This window comes from Dreissena polymorpha, chromosome 2, assembly GCF_020536995.1.
Source record: "Dreissena polymorpha isolate Duluth1 chromosome 2, UMN_Dpol_1.0, whole genome shotgun sequence".
NCBI lineage: Eukaryota > Metazoa > Mollusca > Bivalvia > Myida > Dreissenidae > Dreissena > Dreissena polymorpha.
The window spans coordinates 8,218,352-8,238,413 of NC_068356.1; the positions used below are offsets into that span (position 1 = coordinate 8,218,352).

General features: G+C 37.5%; 1 protein-coding gene across 1 annotated transcript in view; it reads left to right on the plus strand.

Moving 5' to 3' along the window:
• The window catches only part of LOC127865768 (TBC1 domain family member 16-like), a 52,733-nt gene that overhangs the window by 20,283 nt on the left and 12,388 nt on the right, over positions 1-20,062 (plus strand). Inside the window, exons 4-10 of the mRNA XM_052405720.1 lie at positions 2,215-2,387; positions 4,030-4,194; positions 4,678-4,826; positions 9,714-9,848; positions 13,484-13,670; positions 15,713-15,810; positions 18,891-19,119. Of these exons, the coding sequence (XP_052261680.1) occupies positions 2,215-2,387; positions 4,030-4,194; positions 4,678-4,826; positions 9,714-9,848; positions 13,484-13,670; positions 15,713-15,810; positions 18,891-19,119 (1,136 nt within the window). The remainder of the gene's footprint in view (positions 1-2,214; positions 2,388-4,029; positions 4,195-4,677; positions 4,827-9,713; positions 9,849-13,483; positions 13,671-15,712; positions 15,811-18,890; positions 19,120-20,062) is intronic.

Below are 20,062 nucleotides of genomic sequence, written 5' to 3' on the forward strand. Positions count from 1 at the left end.
CTCTGACCACAGTACAATATCTGGTCGTAGGGTCGTCTGAACCACGTTTGGGAAAACAAGCCTTCTATCAAGGTCAACTTCCATCTTCCAGTCTCTAGAGCCATCAAGAATTGATGCTTTTGTTGGTTTCTGTGTCTTCACGGTCTCACCCGATTTGACAAAAGCGATGTGCCCATGACGGGGTGATTACCATGTTCCTTCTTCCTTTCCTTCTCTAGCCAGTCAGCCAACTCTCTGAGGACCAAGTCGTGCCTCCATCTATATCTTCCCTGTGTCAGTGCTGTACTACAAGATGACAGAACATGCTCTAGGGTGCCTACTCTGTCACACAGGCTGCATTTTGGCTCTGCTGTGAGTCCCCATCGGCACAAGTTCGCTGGGGATGGTAGTAGGTCATAGACAGACCTGAGGAGAAAGGAAAACCGAAAAGGCTCATACTTCCAGATGTCTCCCCAGGTCAACTTCCTGTCTGCGGTATTCCACGTGGTCCATGCTCCCTGTGCTCCCATCCCCACAGCCCTTGCTTGTCTGGCATTTTCTTCCGCCCTCCTGACCTCAGACTGAATCATCGCTCGCCTCTCTTTCTGGTCTGATCGGCTCCACAGTACCACATTTCTCGCACCAATTCCTTCACGTCCAACTGCAGTCACTCCGACAATGTCTTTGTGCTTGAGCGTGTTCTCTGCCTTGCTCACAGACTCTGTCGCTGACCATTTCCTGCTCGTTCGGGTTTGGATCCCTGCCTCACGGATGAACTCGTCCGGAGAGTCCCTCAAGGTCAACACAAGTCTTGCTTTTGCTGTCTTGAACTCTTCTACCAGTGAAGATAGCGGGAGCTGTAACTTGTTGCTCTTCCCATAGAGTCCAATACTGGTAAAGCTGGGTGGAACTCCTAGCCACTTCCTGAGGTGTCGACTAGTAATTCTCTCCAGGGCTTCCACTGTTGTGCTGGGTACCTCGTAAAGCATCAACGGCCAGATTAGTCTTGGGAGCAGTGCATGCTGGTAAAGCCAGGCTTTGAACTTGCCGGGTAGTCCGCAGCGGTCTATCTTCTTGAGATCCTCCTCTATCTGTTGCTTTAAGTTCTTGACATTGTCGCGATCTTGTAGGCTTGCATCAAACCACTTGCCCAGGCATTTTATTGGACTCGTCACTATGGAAGGAATCTCTTCGTTCTGTACGTAGAGTTTGAACCTCTCTGTTGTCTGTCCTTTCTTTATGACAAGAGATCTGGATTTTGCTGCTTTGAACTTCATTCTTCCCCATGAAGCGAAATGGTAATTGTTTAGACAAACAAAGAGATATATTATTCAATTAAAGAAGTCGTCCTAAGTCTTTAATCTTACAACGTTTCTTAATGAATATCTCCGGAAAGTATAGAAAGTACGACATTTAATAAGAAATAATATAGGCTTAAACAAAGGCAGATATCAATTTAATTGTCTACATCGATCTTAAATCTATCTAATTAATATCAAAGATCTATCCAAAAAATATGGTCTGAATGGATGTTTCCAATCTTTATATATTGATAGATCTTTGTTAATATCTCCAGCACTATTTACGCTAAAATCACAACGTTTACTTCACACTTAAAATATTTCTATACCTTAATAATTATGCTTGAATAATTTTATTCCATAAAGAAATAATTACATTTTATACAAAGGCATTACTGAAAGGTATGCTTAAAAATGCCAACTGGGCCTTAAACATTACGTGTTTTCACTGAATATTGTTGCAGAGACACATATTTTATGAATCTATCGTGTATATTTTTAATTTAAATTATATTGATTAACGATGTGATACATATCGACACTTGGTTTCATGTCTCACTTGTTTTCAATCCTAATGTGCGAAGTCATAAAGTACTGTTTATTGGAATAAAGCGGGTGTACACTATGATAACGTTGTAATCTGTCAAATTCTTCAGTACCGTTTTCAATCGCGGGTTACGTAATATGGCGGCGCCCATATTATTGATTCTGGGATTGTCTATATTACCAAGTTTCTAGGATTGTTTTGATTTTGAAGCCATAGGGCTCATAAGAATTTTTTTGTAGACAGACCTGCAAGTACCTAGTTCATATGTGTTGCACATATGTAGGTAGGCTTGTCAATAATTTCCATAGCATATCATCAGCTTATGGTAACCTTTGTTGACTGTTTCATCTTAAATCTTCCATGAACATTTAACGTTGATGCTTGCAGGCCAGATGCGATCGTTGCGTGTATTCTACAGCGATCCAGATTTCACTGCTGGACAGATTGTCATTGCAAGTCGCGAGAGCCAGTACAAGATTCTACACTTCCATCATGGCGGGTTGGACAAACTGGCTGAAATCTTTCAGGACTGGAGTCTCTTTGCCACAAAGCAGGAAAAAGTGAGTATCTAGTGCCCTTTAAGGATTGCTCTGCAATTTACTTTATTAGGCAGTAAAAAGAATTTCCATACACCCTTAATATGTATGATTTTCCTTGTGGTTTAATAAACAGGGCTGGTCAGAAAAGAAAAGCATTCAGTTCGCTAGAAGAAAACTCTATACCTGCAAAAATATCGAAACATTTTAGCAGTTACTGAATCAGCACTGACCAGCATTTGATAGCTATTATTTATTGCATAATTATGAAAGCATTTTAGAGTAGATGGGTGCTTGCTAGATGCAAAGATTTTGGATAGGCCATTTATACAGTACTGTATTGCTTTAGTACATGTATCAATCAGGTAACTGAAATTAGATTAAGAATGAGGCATTGTCTTTCCCTTAGTTCACCACTAACACTCAGTACATTAAGTTAAACATACAGATAAAACTAGTCTTGCAAAGGGGCAGTGTGATATGCCCTACCAGTCTTTTGTGTTGACTAGCTTAAAGGAGCAACAGGGGTATGGAGAGCAAAAAAGAGGCTAGACGGACCAAACTGCTCCGTAGATCTCTCAAAACTAGGGATGCAACAGGTCACAAAAACACTAACCGGTTAACCTATAATTGTAAATGGTTATTAATCGGTGAACTTACCAATCTAAAAAAGATTAAGTATCTTTAAAAAAAAAATCATATTGCTGTACATGCACTCTCTTCAAAAACAGAAGTAATTTAAGATGGCTTGCATTGATTACAATAGTGGTCATAGCAATATCTTGATAAAAAGGTATAAAACTATTCATTTAATAGATTTGTAAAGGTTTGTATTTATTGTATTTACATATCCAGCGTACAAGAGTAAGGGTAAGAAGTTCTAAGAACTACACAAGTTAACAAAGTTCATTTTCAGGTTTCATTATTTTATTTTTGGTGGCGCCACTTATGTTTGTGTTTGAGTTGTTTTGCTTACAAACATATTGTGTTTCATTGTTCATTCCGTTTTCTTTTTTAAACTTACTTGATATCAAGATGTTGTTTTTTATCTTTTAGGTTGAACAAAATGATATTTTTTAAATTATCAACATATTCATTTAATAGGGATGTTTGGAAGTATTATGTTTGAAATACTGCTATTTACTTCTGTATTAATGTTTTTGTCGTATCATACTGTACAGCACAACATTGAAACAATTACATAACTGCTACATTTAATTGTGCTGTGTTAACTGGTCAAGATTATACCAAAAAATGATAATCTTGATACAATTTGTATTTCTAACACGTTATTTTATGTGTACAAATTGTTTTGGATACTGGTGAACAAATCCTCAAAATAAGCTGACTAATGATTTTTATCAGAGTTAAATTAATATGTCAATTACATAAACGCTAATAATCCCCAATACCCACAGTTTGCATGTTAAATTATCAAGAGTAAAACAAAACAGTGGTGCCTACTATCAAATCTTACCTCATACGTAGAAGACCCAGGGTAAGTTAACAGTATTTTGCGTGCACAAATTTAACACGACCGGTTAACTGATTGTTTAACCTGTTGCATCCCTACTAAAAACCATTTGAAAACAAGTTCATTATAGTGGTGATAATGAGGATAGAGGATTACATCTTTAAACTGTATTCCATATTTAATCCACTTCAGATAGACACAGAAAAGAACTACAAGCAGTTCATGATAGTGAAGCCGTCGCTGACGGAGGACCAGTGTCATCCAGAGGAGGGCGTGTACCTGACTGTGACCGAGGACATCTGGCGTACACACATGATGGATGACGGGGTCATAGAGGACGACTACCAGATCAGGAAGGCACGTGTTCCCACTCAGAGGCATAATGATAATGGATATATGCAACCAGAATAAAACCAGAACAGCCTACAAGAAACTGGCAGTCTGTTCAGGTTTTATGCTGTTTGCTGCTCATCAGTATCTAAGGAAATGAAATTGATTTGAAATGAAGCCTTTAAAACTTGAATCTTGTAAGATAGGTATTTTATAAAATTTAATTTTCTAAGGCGTATCTGAATGTTGTAAAGGATTAAGTTTTCATAGGGTTTATACATAAATTAACCTGAGGTGGGCATATTTCTTGTCAAGTATTATGGATAGAATGGTCCTTTCATTGTCACATATTCGTAAAAGAAAATGCTGCACTTCTATATCCTTGCACAATCACAATGTTTACTGGTTTAAACATGTTGATTTCACATAGAATGGAACTTTTGGAAAGTGGGATTGCTTCTTCCTTATATTGATAGCAATTCATAAAAAATGCATCTTATTTTTGTACAGGCCATATTTTTTGGAGGTCTAGAGCCGTGTCTGAGACATGAAGTGTGGCCATTCCTGCTCCATTATTACTCCTTTAACTCAACTTTTGAAGAGCGGGAACAAATAAGAAACGACAAGTACATCCAGTACCAGAACATCAGAAAAAAAAGGTATTGCGATTTCAGTTTCACACATTATTTTTTGGTACTTACAGAAGTTTAAAAGAGGTATAAGTAAGAAAAACTGACAGAAAACTGTTTAAATAGAACAGTTTAAGAAAAAAGCATATTTTAATCAGAGAAAATTCCTACAAATTTTGGGTTTTATCATATGATATTATTATCCCCCATCCAAAGGCGGTGAAATATAGAATTGGCTTCGTCCGTCTGTCCGTCCTTCAGTCTGATATTACCTCTGATCATCTGTCACAAAACTTTTCGTGGCTATATCTCAGAAACTATATACATGTAAGATATCAACATGAAACGCCATGGGTGTATAGACATCAATGAGGAGACGTGCCATTCGCATGAGCCATAACCTTACACTTTAAATAAGAGTTATTTCCCTTTGTTGTTGTTTTACTATGTAACTTTTCGGGCTATATCTCATATATATATATATATATATATATATATATATATATATATATATATATATATATATATATATATATATATATATATATATATATATATATACACTACAAGATTTCAATATGAAACTGCATGGGTGTATAGATATCAATGAGGAGAATTGCAATGCATACAAACAATTACTCTGCACTTCATTTTTTTTTAGAATTATACCATATGTCAACTGATTTGCACCCATCCATAAACAAACTTTATTTGGCAAATGATATCAATTCAACAAATTTGCTTTTTTTCATATTTTGATTGTTGAAAATTATATAATCAATAGTTCAGGTTATAAAAATGAGAATATTTAATTTGAAATCTCAGTTAAGACTCAACATTAGTTGGAAAAATGGAAAAGAAAGATCAGTTAACAATCAACAGATCTTTAAAAAAAACAGGTTTTATCCTTAAAAACGTATTTAGTGATTGCTATAATTTTGTATATTAATGTGCATTATACACTGTATGATTTTTGTTATGTTTTCTGCAAACCAGGGTCATCTCATTTTGAGCTTGACAATTTTTGCATTGAAAATTGATTTTACTTGTCATTGAAAATGGATTTCCATTGTAGTTGATAGGCAAAAAAGAAAATCGATGTCAGTTAAAATCGATTTTTGATTGCAAAATCATTTTGTGAACACGAGGCCAGGGTCATCTCATATTGAGCTTGACTATTAACTTTATTGTCCAAGCTCTACTACTCGCCCAAATGTTGTCTCAGGTATTTGTTTTAGACTGCATAACACTCTTATTAAGTATTGAGGTAAACATACAACATTTTTATATCACTGTTTCTACATGTACTAAAGGTATTCAATTGCAACGTCACACATGTGCTTGGTGTCATTGTGCGTGGTCACTGATAAAGTTCTATAAGTTTGACCTGCAATTCAGCAGAACAATGCTCCTTTTTTACTTAGAAAACTTAGATTAAATATGCATGCAACAACATAATATCTATGTATCTACTACATATATTAAAATAAAATTTGAACATATGTTTTGATGTCTTAATAATGAATCACAATCACAGACCAAGATCTATATTTGTAGTGTTTTATCCAGGCCGTTTTAGCGTGGCGCGGCGCCACGCCGCTTTTTTGAAGCGCCTAGCTGCCCCTTTCAAAGCAAATCAGCGCCACGCTGCCCTTTTCAAAGGCCGCCGCCCTGTTTCCGCCGTGCGCGACCTTATTGATAACATCTTAATTGCCTCTTAACCAAGCTTCTAAGCCGACTATTATCAGCGAAGATTCGCGGGGTTGTGAATTCGTCATGTGTGAATAACCATGTGTCAATATCAATCGATAATTACAGTGGCTTTGTAACACTAATCGGTCCGGATACAATCGTGCACAGTTACTTAGGAGACTTGATGAAAACCTCGATGTTATTCACGTGGAAATTGTGCATTTCATGCATAATTCAGTTATTTCAAAACATTTATTTTTACGCGTAATTAAAAAAAACAAAAAAAACACCAGTTGTATCTGTAAAATATTGATTTGATTTCAATTTAATGCCAAACAGTTTTAAGTTAATATAAATTAATTTACAGGGCTTGCACTTAGCGGCGTACGGCCGTATATTACGCCCGATAATTGTTTCCATACGCCGATTTCAAAACCCCATGACGTCCACTGTACTTCCTGAAAATTGGTCATACGCCGAAAATAGCAACCCATGACATATTAAAGCTGTCGATTAAAATAACGCTCCGCCTCCTGTCCAATACAATTGGCGCAGGCTCACAGTAGATGTGTGTTGATGAATTGTAGCAGACGACAATCTTAACACGTTTGCTGTTCACGGTTAGGCAGACCGCGCTTAATTGGAGCACGTGCTTGTTTATTGTCACGATGTTTTGATAACAATAACGTGTGAATGTCGGCAAAGAAGTTGATACCCCTGTCTTGGACCCTGTTTGGCCAAAAGTTGTTAATTGTTGGAACAGTAGTAGGCCTGCACCATTGGTTCAATTAAGAACATTATGACCCGTTTGTAACTTGTCAAAATATGTTCATTGGCAAACACAGATATGAATTTTACAAAAATATTGAACTTGTACCACTTATCATTCGTGTTTAGAATGTCGCAACGTACGCTTCCCGAATTTGGCATTCCACTTTCGACGAAACGTAAATTAGAAATTGATGCAAATTGCTTTGTAAGCAAAACAAGTTTATATCGGAGACCAATTAACGTGTATTGAATTAATTGACAATGAACAAAAGACAGTACGGCGCCGTTCCTAGTTACACTTTTTTCGAAATAAAATGTACACAATACAAAACGTGGTCATGAATGTTCAAACTGAAAACAATACCCGTTTACAATTTTATGCGGCAACACTTTAATTTTAGTACATGCATATTTCACCGTGTCATTTATTAAATAAAAATAAAATAATTAAGTTGTTTGAAAGCCCAGTTGTCATATAAAGGATCCTCGACTTGAGTGCTGACAGGGAAGCCAGTTGTATATCATGTATATTTGGTATACGTGTCAATGTACATGCCAACACCTATTGGGCCCTACGTGTCAAGAATAAAAACAACAACTGGCGCAACAAAATATCTTGTAAATAAATATGTTTAATCTTGTTTTTTGTTACTACATGAAAATATAAAACACACAATAAAATATACATTCTGGATTTTGTTGGTTTAATTATTCAACAATAAATCTCAAAACTATACATACAATGTTTGTGTGTAATAAAGCTTGTTATTAAGTCACTATACAGATATATTTGTGCCTTTTTTATAAATGTCGCGCGCTAAAGTGTCATTTTTTGAAATTTTGCACCACGCCCCTTTTCCTTCCTGTATAAAACACTAATTTGTGACCAAAGTTTGCATGCAAGATGAAATTGAGCTCAAAGTTTGCGTGCAGCAAGTACATATCTCTGTTACTAATACTGAGCTTCAGGCATGTCTTAGGGATCATCATGGGGGATCATTGACCAAGGCCCATAACTCTTACCATAATTAAGCACAATTGTGCCCTTGTATAACCATTTAGCATTACACTTGTGCTTTTGTGCATTAGTCCTCATCTATGTCTGTACTGAAGCTGGTGTTTTGAGATTCTCTGTAATCATTGAATGGATTTAACAGTTGAAATTACCTTAGTAGATGATTGTAAAGAAATGAATGTGTGCTGCGACGAGTTGTCTTTGCCAGATTTTGCCTTAAAGAATATTTAGTCCCTTGACGTGTTTGTTTTGAACTTTGCTTTCATTACTATCGGGTCTTGCTCTATTTATCCAGGTTTTCCGAAGGAAAAAAACTGGTTATTAGATTGGCAATGTCTGCGGGCGGGTGGGCTGGCGGGCGGTCTGGCGGGCGGATCAAGCTTGTCCCGGCCATAACTTTGTCGTTCATTGTCAGATTTTAAAATCATTTGGCACATTTGTTCACCATCATTAGACTGTGTGTCCCGCGAAAGAATTATGTTGATATCTACAAGGTCAAGGTCACAATTTGAGTTTGAAGGTAAAACATGGCCATAAATGAGCTTGTCCGGGCCATTACTTTGTGATTCATTTTGACATTTTAAAATCATTTGGCACATTTGTTCACCATCATTAGACGGTGTGTTGCGCAAATGAATTATGTCGATATCTCCAAGGTCAAGGTCGCAATTTGAGTTTGAATGTCAAAAATGGCCATAAATCAGCTTGTCCGGGCCATTACTTTGTGATTCATTTTGACATTTTAAAATCATTTGGAACATTTATTCACCATTATTAGACGGTGTGTTGCGCAAAAGAATCAGGTCGATATCTCCGAGGTCAAGGTCACAATTTGAGTTTGAAGGTCAAAAATGGCCATAAATGAGCTTGTCTGGGCCATTACTATGTCATTCATTGTGACATTTTAAAATCTTTTGGCACATTTGTTCACCATTATTGGACGGTGTGTCGCGCGAAAGAATTACCAAAAATCTCCAAGGTCAAGGTCGCCACAACTAAATATAGATTGATTTTGAAACAACTATGTAAATATGAACAATCAGTTACAATGCACATTTTGATTTTGAGTTGTCTCTCTTTATCAGACTTTTTTTTCTAATGGAAATCAAGGTCAATTTTACTCAAGGGGGTTAACAATACACATTTTGAATTGTCTCCCTTTATCAGACTTTTTTTCAACTGAAAACCTGGTTTTGTGAAAATTTTGTCCCTTGTTGTCTTTTAGATGACCTTCATGTTTATATTATTAAGAACAAAGGAAATCAATGTTCAGTACAACTTTATTACAGTACAACTCTAGTCCAGTACCACTTAAGGTTGCATTATTGTCACTTTAATTTGATTTTTAATTGCTAAGTGAAATACATGTTAATTTCTAATAAAAAGGTTGTGAACATGGGTTTGTGTTTTTACATCTCAATTATTCTGTTCTAATTCAGGGAGTCAATGACTGAACAAGAGGCTGAACAGTTCTGGAGAAACATCCAGTGTACGGTGGAGAAGGACGTGGTGCGTACCGATCGCAGTCACCCGTACTTCAAGGGAGAAAACAACCCAAACATCGAAGTCTTGAAGTGAGTGCCTGGGATTTGCTTGCAGGGGCAAGAAATTAAGATGGGATTCCAAGCCCCATGTTCTCAAAATTATTTCACATAAACTGTATTTATCTCCTGACATTGACTTCAGCTTTGACAGTGCTGTTTTAAATTTATATGTACAAACAACATCTATGTCAACATAGGGGAAGAAACCACCAAAACGTCTGAATATTGAGAAGCTGAACAATGCTGACGTCAAAAAGCAGGTAGCAAGTGAGTTAGATGATAAACTTAAGTCAACGCCTTTAAATTCTGGCAACATTGAACAAGACTGGGCGGACTTCAAGAACGCTGTACACTCGACATGCTGTACCTTACTTGGTCCTAAAACGCACTCTCACCAGGATTGGTTTGATGAAAACAACGAGGCTATCGACAAACTGCTTGAAAAAAAGAATATGCTCTTAAAGCTGAACCTCTCAAATAAAACCCAAGCCAACGCAGCTGCTCTACACCAGGCAAAGCAAAAGGTTCAGATTGAGCTAAGGCACATGAAAGACAAATGGCTCAAACAAAAAGCCGATGAAATCCAGGACTATGCTGACTCTCACAACTCCAAACGTTTCTACCAAGCTGTCAGAACACTGTATGGTCCCCAGCCTGCTTATACATCACCGCTGCTCTCTGAAGATGGAACCAAACTTATCACAGACAAGTCTGGCATTCTTGATAGGTGGGCTGAGCACTTTGAGTCGGTTTTAAACATGCCATCTACAATTAGTGACAAAGTAATAAATCGCCTACCTCAGGCCCCAATTGACAATACACTCGACAATCCTCCTACCGCTACAGAGACAGAAAAGGCTATTAAGCAAATGTCAACTGGCAAAGCGCCTGGTGCAGACGCAATTCCAGCTGAGATCTACAAAGCGGCAGGCCAACTGACGATCCAGAAACTGACAGAACTTTTTCAGTCAATGTGGGAAAAGGAAACGCTACCACAAGACCTAAAGGATGCGTCAATAGTTCACCTCTACAAGCGTAAAGGCAACATACAGTCGTGCAACAACCACCGAGGGATTTCTCTATTATCCATTGCAGGAAAGATCCTTGCACGCATACTATTGAACAGACTCCTAATCCACCTTGAAAACGGCCTCCTTCCTGAAAGTCAGTGCGGATTTCGCTCCGGTCGTGGTACAATGGACATGATTTTTGCTGCTAAACAACTGCAAGAGAAATGCCAAGAACAGAATGTCAGCCTCTACACAACATTTGTAGACCTCACCAAAGCGTTTGATACTGTGAACAGGACTGGTTTATGGAAAATCATGGAGAAATTTGGCTGTCCATCAAGATTCATCACGATGGTACGCCAATTTCATGATGGTATACAGGCCCATGTTCTCGATGATGGTAATCAATCTGCACCCTTTAAGGTTACAAATGGTGTCAAGCAAGGATGCGTTTTAGCCCCGACACTCTTCAGCATGATGTTCACTGCCATGCTCGCAGATGCCTTCTCTGAAAGTGACCCAGGCATTGACATCAGGTACCGCACAGACGGCGGAGTCTTCAACCTGCAGCGTTTGAAAGCCAAGACCATGGTCCACTTCAAAAGGCTAAGAGACCTTCTCTTTGCAGATGATTGTGCCCTTAATGCTTTAACAGAGGCTGACATGCAACAGAGCCTGAACAGATTCTCAGATGCCTGTGACAGTTTTGGTCTGACAATCAGCACTAAAAAGACTGAGGTCATGTTCCAACCAGCACCAAATAGCCCTTACATCGAGCCAAACATCTCAATCAAGTCTCAGCGTCTCAATCCTGTGGAGAAGTTTACATATCTTGGTAGCACCCTATCCAGAAACGTCCATATTGATGACAAAGTCAACGCCCGCATAGCTAAAGCAAGCTCTGCCTTTGGTCGCCTGAACAAAACTGTATGGAACCGCCCAGGTATCACATCAGCGTCAAAGCTCAATGTGTACAGAGCAGTTGTACTTACTGCACTACTGTATGCCAGCGAGACCTGGACGGTGTACCAGAGACATACCAAGAAGCTGAACCACTTTCACACAGTATGCCTTTGAAAAATACTAGGCATCAGATGGCAAGACAAGATCCCGGATACTGAGGTCCTTAGCCGTGCAAACATGTACGGTATCGACACCATACTGCGGTCAAGCCAACTTTGCTGGGCTGGTCAGGTTTGTAGGATGGACGACACACGCATCCCGAAACAGTTGTTAACCAGGTTTTCCGAAGGAAAAAACTGGTTATTAGATTGGCGAATGCGGGCGGGCTGGCTGGCGGGCTGGCGGAACAAGCTTGTCCGGGCCATAACTTTGTCGTTCATTGTGAGATTTTAAAATCATTTGGCACATTTGTTAACCATCATTATACGGTGTGTCGCGCGAAAAAATTACGTCAATATCTCCAAGGTCAAGGTCACACTTTGAGTTCAAAGGTAAAAAATAGCCATAAATGAGCTTGTCTGGGCTATAACTATGTCATTCATTATGAGATTTTAAAATCATTTGGCACATTTGTTCACCATCATGGGACGGTGTGTCGCACGAAAGAATCACGTCAATATCTCCAATGTCAAGGTGGCCACGACTAAAAATATATTTATTTTAAAACAAACTTACAAAGGGGGTTAATTTTGTTTGTTCATTTCAAAAGTTCAGTTTGAGTTGTCTCGCTTTATCAGATTTTTTTTTCACAATGAAAACCTGGTTTTGTGACAATTTTGTCCCTTGTTCTATGTTGAACTAGTTAATGGCTCATGCTCTAGAGGTGGTCAAAAGAAGCGGTTCAAAGACTCGCTGAAAGTATCCACCAAGCTGTTTGGCATTGAACCCGACTCATGGGAGAAGCTCGCCCAGAATCGTAGTGCCTGGAGATCGAGTTTAAAGGTCGGAGCCAAAAAACACGAGCAGCATCGTGTCTGCCTTGCCGAGCTTAAGAGAGCAAAGCGAAAGGAGAGGGAAGCGTCTGATGCACCCCCAACTGGACCATCCTGCCCGAAATGTGGAAGGGCGTTCCATGTCAGGATTGGACTAATCGGTCACCTTCGCACCCACAACACCAACCACAGAAACACAAACAGTTGAACTCATGGTCATCTTCGACACGGAAGGAAGAACTATTATTATGTCAACAAATAAAAATCCATGTTTAAAATGACATTGGGATGATCACATAAATGTCATTTTAGATCTATTTTCAACATCTAGTGAAATTGAATTTTAAATGTCAATAACAAAATTGAGGACACTTGGCCAGAATATCAGGAAGAATTTCCATATATTAGGCTAAAAATAAGAAAATGTATCTTAAAAAGAAATCTATCTTAAAAAAATATCATATTTGGTGACAACGTTTTCTTCATTTGACTTTTATCAAACAACCAAAAATATATATGCTCTTATGGTGAATGTGTATTCTCGGTAAATTTGAACCAGGGGAAAGTAAAGAAATCAAAACTCAAAAGACTGCAATAAGTAATAAATAAACTATATTTTTGTTACATTTCATTAAAATTAAACAAACCTTTTCCATAAATATATTAATTATGATTTGATTTTTTATGGCATAATACAATCTGAAATTATGTTGTGGTCTGTCAGTCATGTTATCCATGTGTATTCCCTATTTTATTTTAGAAACATCCTTCTGAACTATGCGGTGGAGAACCCTCACTTTGGCTACACTCAGGGCATGTCAGACCTACTGGCCCCGGTGTTGGCGGAGATACAACACGAGGTGGACGCCTACTGGTGTTTCACGGGCCTCATGCAGAAAACTATCTTTGTCAGCTCCCCAAAAGATTGCGATATGGACAAACAGTTGGTTTGTAAATTATTGTTCCATAAGGTTTTTTGTTTATCACAGAATATGACAAATACAAAAAAATTGTTTTTATGCCCCCCTTCGAAGAAGAGGGGGTATATTGTTTTGCACATGTTGGTCGGTCGGTCCGTCCCTCCACCGGATGGTTTCCGAATGATAACTGAAGAACACTTAGGCCTAGGATCATGAAACTTCATAGGTACATTGATCATCACTGGCAGATGACCCCTATTGATTTTCAGGTCACTAGGTCAAAGGTCAAGGTCACAGTGACCTGAAATAGAAAAAATGGTTTCCGGATGATAACCCAACAATGTTATGCCTGGGATCATGAAACTTCATAGGTACATTGATCATGACTGGCAAATGACCCCTATTGATTTTCAGGTCACTAGGTCAAAGGTCAAGGTCACAGTGACTCGAAACAGTTAAATGGTTTCCGCATGATAACTCGAGAATGCTTACGCCTAGGATCTTGAAATTTCATAGGAACATTGATCATGACTGGCAGATGACCCCTATTGATTTTCAGGTCACTAGGTCAAGGTCACAGCGACTCGAAACAGTAAAATGGTTTCAGGATGATAACTCAAGAATGCTTACGCCTAGGATCATGAAACTTCATTGGTACATTGATAATGACTGGCAGATGACCCCTATTGATTTTCAGGTCACTAGGTCAAAGGTCAAGGTCACAGTGACTTGAAATAGTAAAATGGTTTCTGGATGATAACTCAAGAATGCTTACGCCTAGGATCATAAAACTTCATAGGTACATTGATCATGACTGGCAGATGACCCCTATTAATTTTCAGGTCACTAGGTCAAAGGTGAAGGTCACAGTGACAAAAAACGTATTCACACAATGGCTGCCACTACAACTGACAGCCCATATGGGGGGCATGCATGTTTTACAAACAGCCCTTGTTACCTTTCAATGTGGCAATTGTTTGTTAACAAACTTACTTGTGCCATTGTTTGCTTGTATTGAGTGTATACTTATATGATATGCTGTTTTACTATTTACAAATATTATTTAAATGTGCCCTATCAGAACAAATTTACTGATGTTTGTATGTTGATTGTTAATGTTAAGACAATTAATCTTTCATCATAATTGCAGAAAAATTAGTTAGTTAATGATTGCTTTAATACCTTTATTTACGAATTGTCACATTGAGCTGTGTGCTAAGAATACATGGCTAGTTTCCTCCCATATTTCCATTTGCAGTCGGCAAACTCAGGGACACACTTTCCACTTTTGTGGATTTTTTTAAGGAAGTCTTCTCCGCAATAATCCAGTCAAGGTGAAAAATGTTATCCCAGATTGCGGCAATTTGCATGTGTGGACACTTTACCCTCATGTATTACGCTTTGTTTTCCTAGAAAGCGGTTCAAATGTTAATTCATTGCAAAACCAGTTTTCTGCTTGCACTTAAATGAAAAATATATATGTTAATAAACCTTTTGAATTTTGATGAGTTCTACATGATAGACTATGTATTTGAGCCTCGCTATGTGAAAAGGGGGCTTAATGCATGTGTGGAAAGTGTCGTCCCAGATTAGTCTGTGCAGACAACACTTGTTAGTCCCCTACCGGTGAAACAGAGAGGGACTTATGGTTTGCACTCTGTGTGCTTGTCAGTCTGTCACACTTCTCTGGATCCTGCGATGACTTTAAAAGTTTGTCATATGTTTGCATGAAACTTGAAACATGGATAGATGGCAATATGTTAATTATGCACGCCATTTCATTTTGTTCCTACGTCAAGAGTTATGGTTGCTATGGCAACAAATAAACTACAAATATTGCTGACAATTGTGGATCCTGCGTAGGTAGGGGACTTTTATTGCTTGGCAATAGTCTTGTTTAAACTGACTTTTTCTAAGAAGACACTTTCTTGAAATGAAAAATATCATAAAAGTGGAAAGTGTCGTCCAAGATTACACTGTGCGGACTGCACATGCTAATCTGAGACGAAACTTTACGTACATGCATTAAAACCCTTTCTCATAGCGCACCGCTCATTTCTATCTTACAGATGTATCTGAGAGAGCTGCTGCGTCTGATGCAGCCCACATTTTATGAGCATCTTGTTCACCTGGGAGAAGATGCCCTGGAGTTGTTGTTTGCCCACAGGTTATAACAAAAAACAAATAATTGGAAAATTCAAAACTCATTAAAAGCAAGTTTTTGTGTTTGCTAATTCACATCAGAGCCAACATGAAATGACCTCAAATCAGGGGGTTATGACAGGACGATAATGAACAATACAGTGAAAAAAATATAACTTAAATAAATATCATTACGTTTTTTAACTCTTTTAGTGACTGCGCTATGCAAGTTCTATGAAGGGCATACAAATTAATATGTTTAAGTTTCACACCTTTTATTGAATAAATAGTTTGCACAAACAAGCCAAATTATTAAATCAACCCTTATTTTCTGTCAATCGTTTTTAACCAGGTTTTCTGAAGTAAAAAACTGGTTATTAGATTGGCTAATGTCGGCGGGCTGGCAGGCGGGCGGAACAAGCTTGTCCGGGCCATAACTTTATCGTTCATTGTGTGATTTTAAAATCATTTGGCACATTTGTTCACCATCATTAGACGGTGTGTCGCGCAAAAGAATTACGTCGATATCTCCAAGGTCAAGGTCACATTTTGAGTTCAAAGGTCAAAAATGGCCATAATGAGCTTGTCCGGGCCATAACTATGTCATTAATTGTGAGATTTTAAAATCATTTGGCACATTTGTTCACCATCATTAGACGGTTTGTGGCACGAAAGAATTACGTCAATATCTCCAGAGTTCCAGATAAGGTTTTGTGAAATTCTAAACGTTACTACCAGATTTTCAAAAAGAATTCTTAACTCTGAAATTTTATTCTTAACGTTACTACTAAGTTTTGGAAAATAATTCTTAGCTTTTCTAAATGACCTGAAAATAAATAATAATTGTTATTTTCATGCAAAAAATCAAAATAAACATACTAGCAACTTATGCGAGGTCAACATTGTCTATTCAGTATTATACACTTTTATTTTTCAAATACCTTCATATGCCCAAACTGTGCTTAGATTGCATGCCTTCGATGAATTTTTACATATTTCACAATTAAAACGGGTCTCCCCTTTAATCTTTTCATCGATAAGCCACCGGAATCGTCCCTTCCACTTGTTCAATGTTTTTTTTTGTTTAAGTTTGGACCCGTCGTGTCGCGTTTTTTTTAGCTTTTGTGTGGGCAACTGAACATACAACATTGTATAAGATCTTTTCTATAATGTCTTTCTTAACATTCAACTTCGGCTCTCTTTGTGTACAATATGTTAAAAGCGTTTTTTTGCACGCTTTGCAGTTTTTTAGGACGCTCTCTGGGCGCCGCCATTGTTTTTTGACAGATAGACTGTACATGCCGCTTTTATTGGAGAAAATGCGCTTTGTTAAACAAACCCGATAACCATTCTATGCAGTAGATTTGGCTTAATTGAATAGCCCATTTGTCACATCCAAATATTCAATTATTCGGAGTATTCAATTATACGGTATCAGTATTTCAAATGTTATCACTAATCCTCCTGGAAATTTTGCTTTTCGTGCATAATCAAAAGATCATTTTGACACTTAAGTTAATATTGGAATTAAATATTGAATCAATTATAAATATAATATAAATGTTTTGTTGAATTCCCAAATGAGAATACAAATTTTGTAATCAAAAACACACTTTCTAGCTTTAAATAAAACGTCCACAGGTATTTCCTTTGCCCCAAACAAAAAGCTAGCGAAAACTATGTGGCAATGTACAATGTCACGCCATACGGTGCGTGTAATAATTTTTCCCATATTCATTTTATTGCTTACCCGACGCTTATGCTAGCAACATCTATTGCTCATGTATTGTTCTGGTAAAAAGCGCGCGAAAATTAGCGTGGGTGTATATACACTGTTGAAGGAAAACTTTGTAGAGAAGTGAATGCTGTAGTTTTGACGTTACGCTCTTTCAGGTAGTTTAGCAGTGAAACAGATAATGAACTGTGTACTGACTTACCTGAAAATCTGGTCAATACTGGATTTTATTTTGGTTATTGTTAAAACATGATCAGCAGTGTTAAGACTGCGATGTTTTGACAAATGTGCGCGTTTTCGATTGTTCAACATCATGTTTAGATATGATTTACTGTGACGCAGTTGTGTATGTTTTTATACACAAACTGAGAATATAGTGTAACATTCCATCACCTATTTGCAAACTGTCGAGCAAGACACTTTAACAGTTTGTTTTTAATTAGCAACACACTCTTTATTTGTTTCTAAGCGACATCAAACTGCTACTTGAAGTTTGTTACTCGACAGTTTGCATTCGAAAGTTCACACCTGACTGCACACCGCAGACTGCAGTGTTTGCATTGTACTTGCTCGCATACTACACCTGTTAGTCACGTGACGCTTGACAGACGCTGCATACATGCATGGTGTGAAATGAAAACAAAGGCAGTCAATTGAGCGTGTCTGTCAAATCGTCGATACAATGCGTATTCTTGGAGATTTATGACATTCTTTGCTGGATTATAGTGTGGATTATAGTGTGCAATAGAAAATTGGTTATTCAATTAACCGAAATATGCCATATTTCCTATCAGAATATGTGGAGTTTTTACAACGGGAAGAGATGCAAATGGTTTGGCGTTTTCAATTTCTATTCAATTAACCGAATTATTTGATTATCTGATATTCAATTAAGTGGAATCTACTGTATAAGCACCGAAAAGATCTTTAATACGCAAAAAGAACTCAATAAAAATCGATATGAAACAATGAAAAAATAATATTCGTAACTTGATTTTGTAATTCCTAATGGTACGACAAGATTTTAAAATAAAACGTAACGGACTTGAAAATAATTCGTAATAAGGAAAATACGACCCTTATCTGGAGCTTTGATCTCCAAGGTCAAGGTCGCCAGGACTAAAAATAGATTTATTTTGAAACAAGGTGGGTAACTATGAACAATCAATTCAGTTTGACTGGTCTCCCTTTATCAGACTTTTTTCAAATTGTAAACCTGATTTTGTGACAATTATGTCGCTTGACTTCGTTATAGTTGTGAACATTGCATCTCATCATTACCATAGCAATATTTTTAAGGTGGGGCTGTGCATATTGCATTTAATTTTAATAATTGTCCTAATATTCCCCCCCCCCCCCCCCTTCCCTAGGTGGATACTGCTCTGCTTCAAGCGTGAGTTCAATGAGAAAGCAGCGCTGCGTATCTGGGAATCCTGCTGGTCACACCACCAGACGGACTACTTTCACCTGTTCATATGCGTTGCCATAGTAGCGATCTACGGTGATGACGTTGTGGAGCAGTGTCTGCCTGCAGACGAGATTCTCCTGCACTTCAGCAGCCTGGCGTGTCACATGAGTGGGGAACTCGTACTAAGAAAGGTGGGCAAGAATTGAGTTCGACATTTTTTCTTTTTTGCCGCACTCTAGAAAAACGTGGTTTAATGCTTGTGCGTAAAGTTTCATACCAGATGGTAATCAGGGCTGACACTTTCGTCTCAAACTGGATTTTTGTTTAGCAGAGACTTCCTTTTAGCAAAATACAATAAAAGCGGAACGTGTTTTCACTGGTTAGCCTGTGCAAACTCCACAGGTTAATCTGGAAAGACACTTAACAAATATGCATTAAGCCCATGATAATTAGGGATAATTTTTAACATGCCCAAGACCAACAAAATAGATAAATGTGGCTGAAAAATGCATTCTCTGTGCAGATAATTACATGGAAATTTACTTAAAGGGACTTGTTCACAGATTGTCAAAACAATATTTTTTAAAGTTTCTGGCACAGAATCAAACAGAAAAGCACACTCTACATCAAAGGAGAAATTTAACTAATGATGTAGACTGATTATGAAAATGCTATCTTGATTACGATATGCTATCTTGATTACAAGTCATCATCATAAGAACGTGCTAAAATTTAAAAAGTATAACGAACAGAAACAAGCACATAAATTTAAGTGTTACTGTTGTTTTTTGTTTGTTCTTTGACAAAATGTTGATGTCTTGTATTAAGTATCAAAATTAATGTGCATGAAAATAGAAACTTAATAGCCAAGTGGTTTAAGCAATCCCTTTTTAATCCAAAAGTCAGTGGTTCAAGACCAGGTGGGGAAAACTTTTTTTCTTAAATTCTATTCTTGTTTTATTCTGTAGCTTTTAAGTTCAGATGTTTGCATGTATCAGTATAAAGCATTTAATGAGGGACTTCAAAAAATGTTAATATCTGTGAACAAGTCCATTAAAACAATATACAACCTTTTACTGTACATTACAATTTTCTTTCTGGTTTAAACATGATACAAAGTATTTTCAAATATCA